The 10,682-nt window shown below is 35.6% G+C and overlaps 1 protein-coding gene across 1 annotated transcript; it reads left to right on the forward strand.

Annotated features, from left to right (window-relative positions):
* Positions 1-720: 720 nt before the first annotated feature.
* MS3_00003773 (uncharacterized protein) lies at positions 721-10,452 on the forward strand (the record flags this gene model as incomplete). The annotated part of the gene is made up of 6 exons (XM_051211637.1): positions 721-736; positions 4,836-4,945; positions 4,985-5,085; positions 5,132-5,247; positions 7,086-7,232; positions 9,628-10,452. The coding sequence occupies 6 exons, from the start codon at positions 721-723 to the stop codon at positions 10,068-10,070; spliced, it is 933 nt and encodes a 310-aa protein (XP_051071722.1). The 3' UTR covers positions 10,071-10,452.
* Between the last annotated feature and the right edge of the window lie 230 nt (positions 10,453-10,682).

Below are 10,682 nucleotides of genomic sequence, written 5' to 3' on the forward strand. Positions count from 1 at the left end.
TCCCCTGCTACTAGACACGGAAGCCTGTTAAGCGAAAGCTTCTTCTATTCCGTCCACAACCATTTGAACCATTTGAACCATTTGAAGGTTCCAGAAATAAAGAAAAAATGTCTCCATTTTGTCTTCGCAAATATCATTAAATATACATGTCACTATAGACCTGACTTACTTTGTTGTAAGTAGTTGTTGTGAGATCTGTCCATGTCTGGTGAAATCAACCTTCGCATTTATCACACTGCATACCACAAGGGCATATAGGTTGCATACGTATGATCTTAGTCACCACGGTGATGTATAGGTTATTACACAAATTCTAAAACTCTTATGACAATGAAATAATAGTATGCTTAAAACAGATGAAATGGAAACAAACGGGTAGTATAAAAGTTAGGATTTACTAAACCTAGCCTCATGGTGAGAATAAACTTAAAAAGCCGAACGGTTATTTGAGACAAAATTACGCTTAGTTATTAACTTGAACAAAACTCGAAATGAAAAGTAGTCTACTAAACTTTAATCACAGGAAGTCACAAGTGGCACTTTTTTTGAGTTTAGACTCAGTAAAACGTTGAGAGATGCAAACCTTGTTCTTAAAGTTTGCATAAGGTTAAAAACAGAGAGTATATTATAAGAAGCAATATAATTTCACATCAATTTTAATATATTGAGTGACTTACTAATTAAAAGTTGTTTGAATCGTTAGTAAGATTTAATTTGAAAATGAACTTTTTAATTGGTAAATTTGAGTAAGGCGAAAGGCGATAGGTTTCATTCTTGTTCTCAGTTTCGACTCTGCACCTGCCAAGCAACCAGAATGAAGCGGAGTTAAATATATGCACTATCATAAACCATGATGCGAGGATTTTTTTCGTTCTCTGTCGTTTTTGCTGCCTTACGTGAAAGACGTTTTCTACGACAAAAGCAACACTCCATCATGCTGTAGACGTGTAAAGTGTTTTGTAGTCATTCGTGATAGAACATAAGTTACAATATAACAAAAGTCGTACCTTCAATTAATTCTACAATAGAAGGTACTCCAAATTGTTTACAATTGAGTGACTAAATAAACGAAGACATAACCGTAATTACTGACCAATATGTTGACCTGGAGTTTGTCCCCAGACATCTGTTGTCTTGTCGGTTTCAGTCTTGGAGGATCATTTTCATTACAAAGCAATTTTCGTGTAATATGTTAACTTTTGAAATAGCTGTGATCCCAATCGACCCGTTGTAAACTTGTTCACCTTACGTTAAAAATAATTTACTTAGTGAAACCAGATAATTGTATAATAAAACCGTATTCTGTATAGGTTCTTACAAGTATATACTTTTTTCCCTATATACTTATGAACTCTCATTATCCTTCCTTTAAGTTAGCTACGCTCCAAGATTAGGTTTAGTGGGAGGTTTTGAATCCAGTCTTCGTCCGTGTTAACCTAAATGAGAAAATAAATGCGTCATTACTTTATAAAGTTTGGTGATGATAATGGTGAAACGCGTCAAAATGTCTTTGTTGCATGGTGGGACTAGTGAAACAGCCCCAATTATTTCTCTGTAGGGAAAATGTCTCGAAATTTACATCGACTGGTCCAGATTTCGCCTGATTTTCCGACTACTCAGTGCATGCGAAATTATTCACTGTTAGCCTTTTACAAAGAGACAACTTTCAACACAATTTACAAGACTTAGAATTACGCCGCATGTGTTAAAAGGCCGTGTTTACTGAATAATCAGATTTCATAAGAATATTCACAGCACGGAAGTAATAATAACATCTGCGATGTAAGCCGCGAGTTTGATTGTTGTAAATTGAAATCTGGGAATGATAGAAAAGCTACCAATAAGTCCATGGTTTATAAAATAAATTACCAGGAGATAATGACGTGTAGGCCTTTCTTACTTATGTCTACTTTGTTTCTATAAAACATCCAAGTGGAAAAGTAAACGCATGTACAATAAACTGTTAACTGAATTGCTCGTAAATTGTTACAAAACCTCATTACGAACCGTACATATCATTGGATGATTTCTAAAATAAAGTCAGCCCGTATAGTGGAGTTATATTTCAATATGTGCAATATTAGTACGTTACCACAAAAGGTAAGTAATGTTAAAATGGTACCATGCACCTAAAGAATGGAAACAAAAAGCTATCGTAGAGAAATTTCACATGCATTATCTTTCCTTCTATGATAATGCATACCGAGCTTATCCTTCATGTCATGGAAATAAATTTGAGTCGTAATGCTAATGCGCCTTGTGATTAAGAATGACAATAAAAGTATTACTTTGTGTGCTCGTTTAAAATTCTCACCTTTGAAGAGCTATTTTGATTAGTGCCCATTAGTGTGAAGTAGATGACTACTTCAGGTTTTATAACGATTTCGAATCATCACTCACCACTCTTGTCATCATTGCTATACGAAATTTTTGATAATCATTAAGTGAAAAAGCGTACAAATTTATCCTTCATATCTTGTTGGAGATATCTGTACAACTCTCCTGATTCCCCTTCAGTTAACAGTGAATTGTACAGTTGGTAGTCTCATGCTAAACTTTTAGGGATAATTATCACGTACATTTCGTTTTTAGTGTGACAAGCTAGAGAAAGTTACCAGTCAAATAAGACACGGCTAAGGTTAGGTTTTGGAAAACTGCACGTACTTTTGCAAATCTCAAATACAAGCTACTCAATTCCAATGCTACTACTGTCAAGCGTTGACTTTGAAGTATAAGACCGGTTTAACATTGATTGGGTTTATTTATATCTTGATAACAGGTTTACTTTGAAATAAGGAATATGGGAGCATTCTGAACTGCGAATATTGTATACGACTGCATCCAGTATGGATTCCGGCAAAATCCGAGTCAATGGAGTTGTGCAGGAAATCTTATTCCCGCTTTACTAATCTCAAATTCCTAACATTCGTTAGAGAATGGACAGTTTACGGAAATTTATGTACCAACGAAAGGATTACTACTTTTCTACGAATATTTGAACGAACAGTTTGATAATAATTGGGTACCGAGTCTATGAAAGACATTTATTAATTTGTCTACACAGTTATCGGAGATACATGTACAGCAGACATCACCGATAGATCCCAAACCAATGGTGCACATGGTCTTTAGGATCCTAAGGAAACAAACGGCGTATGAACCAATTGTTGGTCACTGGCTACTGTGGGACTGCATCTCCTTACGTTGCCCTACTGCCTTGTGGATTAGACCTTTAGGTCAAAGGTTTGGGGAGTGGCTCCTTAAGAATACCGCCTACTTCGGTTTGGACATCCGGGCAGTATCACAGCCCACTCACAAATCAAGTGACTTGTGTGTTGCATATGTATTCGGTGCCCTTTTGTACCATATTTATGTGTTCAAATGAAATAAAAACGACTAAATAGGCGAAACGAATCCAGATGTTTCAGTTACCCCTCATTTGACAAGTCGGGAAGTCTTTGTACCAACTTAATATCTACTCTGGACATTAAAGAGCACAATTAAATTAGTCATGGACCAACCGCTTGGTTTCAGTAACCTAGATGAGATCCTACGTGGGCAAGATATACCATTCGAGACATTTCATCATTAAGGCATTTTGAGGCTTCACGAATTAACCATAACACATAATTTATTTCATAACTGGTTTGCTGTTTTCAATTTCCAGTTAAGTATCGAGTAATTATGGGAAATAATGCAAAATTGTGACAGACTCGTTCTCTGTTTATTACTTTTTTTACAAACTCAAATATTCAGTGGTCATTCCTAGTTTAATGGATCAGCATCGTAACCCTAGGCTATAATTAATACGTTAATCAATGTGGTCGTTAAACTGAATCACCATTCTTTGAAATTTCTGGAGGTAACTTATCAAGGTTTTTCTTTATACTAATACCTAGTGATAAAATAAGGGTGATATCCAGCCCGAGAACTTTTAAGTGATCCAGTGGTTAATAATGCAATAAATTATGTAATATGTTGTCTTCTACTACTGAAATTACGTTACAACGAAGTTTATATGGACCATCGGACTTGGTTCGGTATTTAGATGGTGGTTGGAGGTAGTCAACAGGAAACCCTGGACTCGGGTTTCGTGCTACTTGGCACTCGTCAGCAAGGTGTACCTGTAATCTCGAGGGAACTGGCGGATTCGATCTCGTGTCACCCAGCTTCACAGTCAGAGACGTTACCACTGAGCTATCCGAGCCGCAGCGGCTCAATATATAGTGCCCGCAGTGTCGAGTCACCTAGACTGGTGGCCACATTGCAACGTGGTCAATAGCATTCGATCTGCACTAATAAGGACTAGACAAGCTTAACATTGATCACCACCCAGTGATCAATCAATTGGTTTGGCATTTTGGAGCAGTCGTAAACAGATTTCTTTCTAAACGGCTGGACTGTTTTCAGTTTTCAAAAAGTACTCAACCCAGATTACAGAACTATCTTACGTTAAGAAGATTTACTTCCAAAACCTCACTGATAGAATGTCTGAGAGATGACTTCGTAATTAATGGGGATATTGTTCATAATTTCTGCTAACCTAGTACACCTACAGATCAGCTATCTGTATGTCTTATATGTAACGGATTTTATTGCTCTGTGATCCAACTTATATCATATTTAACCTTTAATTATTAGGGAATGTAACTGCAGTACAGTTTCTGGTCCAAAGGTATCGTAGCAGCTCTTAGATATCCGGTTATCGAACAACTTGGAACCATTCAATATCTCCGGATCATTTTGGTCATACTCCCGTTGTTTTCAATTAGTGTTTAGTCATTTGTCTCATTAAATCTCATAGCCCTTCTAAAGTCAATACCTTTATTTTTCAGGTGGTGGCACGGGATTAATAGGTCGATCCCTTGTTTCATCACTTCGATCAACTGGACATAATGTACAAGTTATCACACGCAGACCAAAGGAAAGAAATGATTTGAGCTGGGTAGACTCCTTTTTAAAATATAAAGGGCTTACGTATTAGGATTCTATCAAGAAGAATGGTTTACCAAAAGATGTAGATGTTATTGTAAATTTGAGCGGTCGAAACGTTGGTGAAGTTAACCCACTATTTCTTATTAAACAGTCAGCTAACTTTACTTACACTTACATTTATTTTCATGAATCGCAGGAATTATGATAAATATATTGACGAAGTTTTTTCCAGTCGTTTAGATACAACCAAGCTTCTTGTTGATTTATCAAAATCTGCCCCAATTAAAGCATTCATAAATGCATCAGCGATTGGTGAGTTCAATAAGCCATAAACACAACTTCTGTTTTGCGTATATAACAATGTTATATTTACAGGGATCATCAGCTTCTAGTAATTCTATTAAACTTTTTAAGAATAATTATAAGGAAGACTGTGTAACTATATGAACAAACGGTAAGTAGCATACAGCGTCTACCAGGATTCTTCAATTAACTCTGCTCTGGGCTGTCCTTTCCAGCTGTTCCCAACTGTTATTCTTTCTTCTGGTGTCTGCCTAAAATTCCCGACACAATCCTTTCTTCGGTTTGCCTTTTTTCCTTTTGTCCTCAGGATTCCAAGTTATGATATGCTTTGTGTTACAGTTTTATTGAAGTAATAAATATACCAAGAGAGAATCAAGTGTACTGTATTATACATTCACCATTAATATTGTCTTAAAAAACTGGTCAGTATTCAACATATCAAGGTATTCTCTCAGCGAATGAATAGCCCTCTACAAATTATTGTTTTGCACATTTTGTAATTATTACGCATGCAAACGGACATACATCTTTGCTCATGCCGTTATTGATTTTCACTATGAATTTAAAAATTGTGCCATATGACAACTTACAAATGTGCGATTATTCACACCCTAACTACTCACTTTTGTAAAAGTTGAATTAATTAGTTTGCTTACTTTGTAAACAATAAGCTCCCGGATACGACATTTAATGATGGTCACATCATGTTTTGAGTGAACTGTAAGACAGTTATATTAGTTGGTAAGTTCCAAATCACATAATGGTTTTGTGTAATGATCGATGGTCGAGTTCAGTAAGTGACCAAGTTTAGAATAGGCTGTAAGTCCAGTACTGTACATTTTTTGTGGCTCTCAATGTCAGCTAACATCAAATTATTGTCATAAAACAAAAGGAAAGAATCTTGATGAGCGATGGTTTTGTTTGCATTATCCACAACTTTCCAACCAGCACCGTTCTATACCATTAAGAATACAAGGGAATCTGTACATAATACATATTTCGAGACAACGATCAAGACACTTTTGTAGAAGCTATGACGTAAGCGTTTAGATAAGAATTATATGTAGAATTCCTGCCTTCCTCTGAAAACTTCACAATTACTAATTAGTCGAGAAATGACTGGATTAGTTTCGCACTTAACGTATGGAGCTGATTCATTGAGTTGATTTTCAATTCAAGCGATTTTAGAGTTTCTTTCAGGTTATAACCACAACGGATTTTACATTCATAGGTGATAACATTGTACTTCATTGTGTGGTATTGATATTGGCTCCTTAAAATAACTTAATATAATTTTAATGTCTATGGTGGTTCTGAACTGTTTCTAAAATGACCAACAAGTGAAATTACCTTTCAAAGCATCACTGAAGAGTGTTCTAACTGGCGTTAAGTGTCTATCACATTGGTTCATAGACATCAATTTTACTATCAATACGTCGTCTTCCACATACCCGATATCAATGTTCTTTGTTAAAAACAAATGTTGGTTGATACCAGGTTTCATTGATGATTTTTAAATAAACCGAAGATCTAAAATTACCTTTATTTCCTCAATAGATATATCCTACCTAATTTGAAAAGTGTTAGACATTTCATTCTCCATCTTTTATTTGTTCGAATTAGTTATGCGTTAGCCTTTTTGTAGTTATAATTCTTACTGAACTTCCTTCAAATAAATAGTAAAACATTCACAAATAGAATAGTAATACTGACACTTTTGGAGAACTAATCACTGTTCATATATGAGCATCCTGTGAATTTTTTCGATCTAACCATCCTGATAGTTTATGTACGCACAATATTCCACTGTGGTACATTTGTGCTTATTTCTATTATATTTTTGGTAGGTTTCTACCCTCCTGATCCGCAAATCACATATGATGAATCTGCTCCATTCAGAGACTGTGGCTTTATTACAAATCTTGTTAAACGATGGGAAGATGCGGCTCAAATACCCTCTAGACCTGATATTCGTCAAATTCAACTGCGAATAGGTGAGTTTTGAAGTTTCCTAGTACTTCTTGCCTAATCTGACGAATGTTGAATGCTAGTCCAGAAGTTTTTATGAAGGCTAGGGGTAGTCAAACTAAAATGTGGCATCAGTTCATGAAGTCATTGACTGTTGGTCTAAACCATTTCGGTAAACCTAATCTACTTGGTTGGAGCCCGCGTGATCACTGTGATCAGTACTTGGAAACTAAGTGATATAGTTTTTACAATCAATCGCACTGGCGTAGCTGCATTCACGCTTTATGTTCTTTTCGATTTTGATTTTCAGTATCCCTTTATTACATACCTCTCCACCCTTTTAAATCATACTCCCTAAGACTTAGTCTTTCTTTTTACCTTTGCCGATTGACTATTCGGATTTCTTTTGTTATTTTAGTCCTGTTGTGCTAATAAAATAGTGACAGCATATGTATGCCAGGTTCTTTTCTGGTGTTTGTCGATCCACCAATTTTTACACTTTTAAATAAAAACAAATTCCTTAGCCGACTCAATCTTTCCTCTACTTTACAGTCGAGTAAGCGTAGTTTGTTTTCTTACTAAGCGTTTTACTGCTCATGGGGAGTTAGTTTTCAATATATGATCAACTCTGGGAGACTTGGTCAGTTTAGCATTCGTTTACATAAGTTGTCAGGTTTCATAACTACCTATTTCATATTTTCTTTGCTACCTCGTAGGGACATTGTTTTTTCTAACCTGCTTCCGTGAGGTTATTACTTAACAATACTTTTTAAACGGCAAACATCGTTGTCTTTCAGAGGAGTTCACCAAGTACACTAACAAATGTCTTGCTCCACTTTATAAATTTGTGAATGATTGACCGCCATGGTTTATCACTGTAGATTACTCCAAGTTACACATTCTCTGTTCACTGAGTAAGCGGTTAATTCATGGAATTCATCAAATGGTAGCATTTAAAATCATTTCGGTGTTAACACTGATGTACCGCAATTTAGGTAAACGTTAATGGTCTGAGGGGTAGTTACCCAATTGTTTATTAGGTTTATCTGAAAACAAGGTCGTTTTCTTATCATTTAGCTCATGGCCGATATTTCTGATTACCATTATTTTTTTACTATCGTCATGTGATCCATCATCAGGAAATGAATATAACACTAATGATTTACGCTCATATCTGTTTTTATTGGTGTTGTTAAATATAGGCTAAATTTGTCATCGAAAAAGCCAATTATACTAAGTATGTAGTTTGGGCAAGTCAACGGTTCTAAATATTCAAGTTCCGTCTCCACCATCTACTGGCTGCTTCACACTACTTGATCAGGTAATTAATGGTAATTAGTGGTTCGAGGAGCTAGGTGATATAACTGAGAGTGTGTCACATTGGTGTGGATATACTCACTCCCTATTTTCTCCTAGCTCTTAAGTTTCAATATTATCCCGTACTTTTTATCCCTGAAATCCATTCTTTTCTTTCGAGATATTTCCTAATGTTTTGTCCATCTCATTATCATTAATATTACTACTATCTCGACGCCTTAGCCATTCACCTTGTTAACTTCATTACACCTTGCTATAGTATAGCACCTTAAGCCGACACATTTGTCTCAGACTCTGCGTTGATTGTGACTAGCTAACTAATTTATAGAAGACTGGCTTTTCACAATTGGATGATTTGGGAAATCTAGACCGCTAGTTTAGATGTCGTTCGAAAATTAGTAAAACTAAATGTTACTAGATTAGTTATTTCAAATTACAAGTAGGTTCAAATGTTATGTTACGACTAGTTGCTGACAAAAAAATAATGACTAAGGATAGCATTGAAGCAAAAATAGTGCATGCAGGACTTATTTCGCCTGCATATATCTTAGTTACGATTTGCATAACTGTCGAGTCAGAATTTGGGTGGTAACTATGGTCGAAACAAACTGTATTTTATCATCGATACTTTATGTGTTTCTAAAACGTAAATTCATATATTTAGTAAATATCGTCTGTGAAAAAACGAGGGTAATGCACACGGCAATGGGGAGTCCAACAATTTCTACTTTTTCGAAATAGCCATACTTATGAGGAGAGTACAATTTTGATGATTGATAGTAAAGTAGATGCAGACCACTCTCAGATAAAACTGATACAAAGTGGCTTGATGTTTACAGTAAGATTTGGTTGATTCCTCTAGTTACGTGAATAACTAACAACACATGAAGGTAAATAACTGGAACGAGAATGCTTCTTAAAATTAGGTTTGGTTTTAACTATTTTAACGGACCCACTAAACGATACCGGTATGATTGTCTTGGAAAGTGTCCAACTCTCTAGATTCTTTTTTTTGAAATTCTTCATTAGTAATTTTACTGACCACCATTCTTATTCATTACATGAAGTATTTTCCTAAGTTTTCATTTCTTTCCTTCGCTTTAGGTGTAGTTCTTAGCCAAGACTCGAGTTTCATTCGTACTTTTCACCGCATTTATCTCCTGGGGTTTTGTAATCCGATTGGTACTGGTCGTCAATGGATATCTTGGATTCATTTAGATGATATGGTTAGAATAATTGAATACGTTGCTGACTCTAAACGAGTTTTTTCAAGCGGACCTGTCAATTGTACATCACCTAAATCTGTTCAACAGGTTACTTTTGCTAAAGCCATGTCTGAGTCACTTGGTGCTCCGAGTAATATCCTTTCCAATGTTCCAGTCCCATCGTTTCTTTTTACTTATCTCCTTGGTCGTGATCGTGCTTCCTTAGCTGTAGACGGTCAGCGTGTGATTCCTAAGAAGCTCCTCAATGCAGGGTTCGAGTTCACTTATCCTGATTTAGCAGATGCTTTGGAGAATATTTTCGGTCGTCGACCTCGTTCATAAAAGTCACATTTTAACTTTTTATTGAACGAAGTTATCTCTTAATAAAATATAACTAACCATGTTTTTCTCTTGTTATCTGTCCAACCATGATAGTTAAATCTATTTGCACCTAAGTACCTTTCTACTGTCTCACATATGCATTATTTTTTCCAACGCTAATATTATGACTCTTCCTACATGGAGACTTTGTGTTATGTAGCTGTTTCACCACTCACCAGTAAATTCGAAATATTTCAGTTTTTAGGAGCTAGTTTTTGCTACTTTGTGTATAACTAAGCAATACAATTCTTTATATTCTGCAAGTTTTTTTTGCTCTGCTATGATTTGTAATGATCGTCGAACGTGTGTGTCGGTCGATAACACTAATAAAATCTATCTTAGGAAGTGTTTTTCTATACATTGTCAACAAGAAATCATGTGATTGCTGAATACGACAACGGTCATATTGTGTATCACGATATTTACTGTCTAAAAGTAGCCACAAGAATGTCAGTTACCGTCTCAATAACCATGTATAGTGGAGGACAGGTTGATGTTCGGAATTATTACATTTTTAATTGTTATACGAAACAAATTTATCTAGTTTCATATTAGCTGAAAATTACATTAGGA

This window comes from Schistosoma haematobium, chromosome ZW, assembly GCF_000699445.3.
Source record: "Schistosoma haematobium chromosome ZW, whole genome shotgun sequence".
Classification (NCBI taxonomy): domain Eukaryota; kingdom Metazoa; phylum Platyhelminthes; class Trematoda; order Strigeidida; family Schistosomatidae; genus Schistosoma; species Schistosoma haematobium.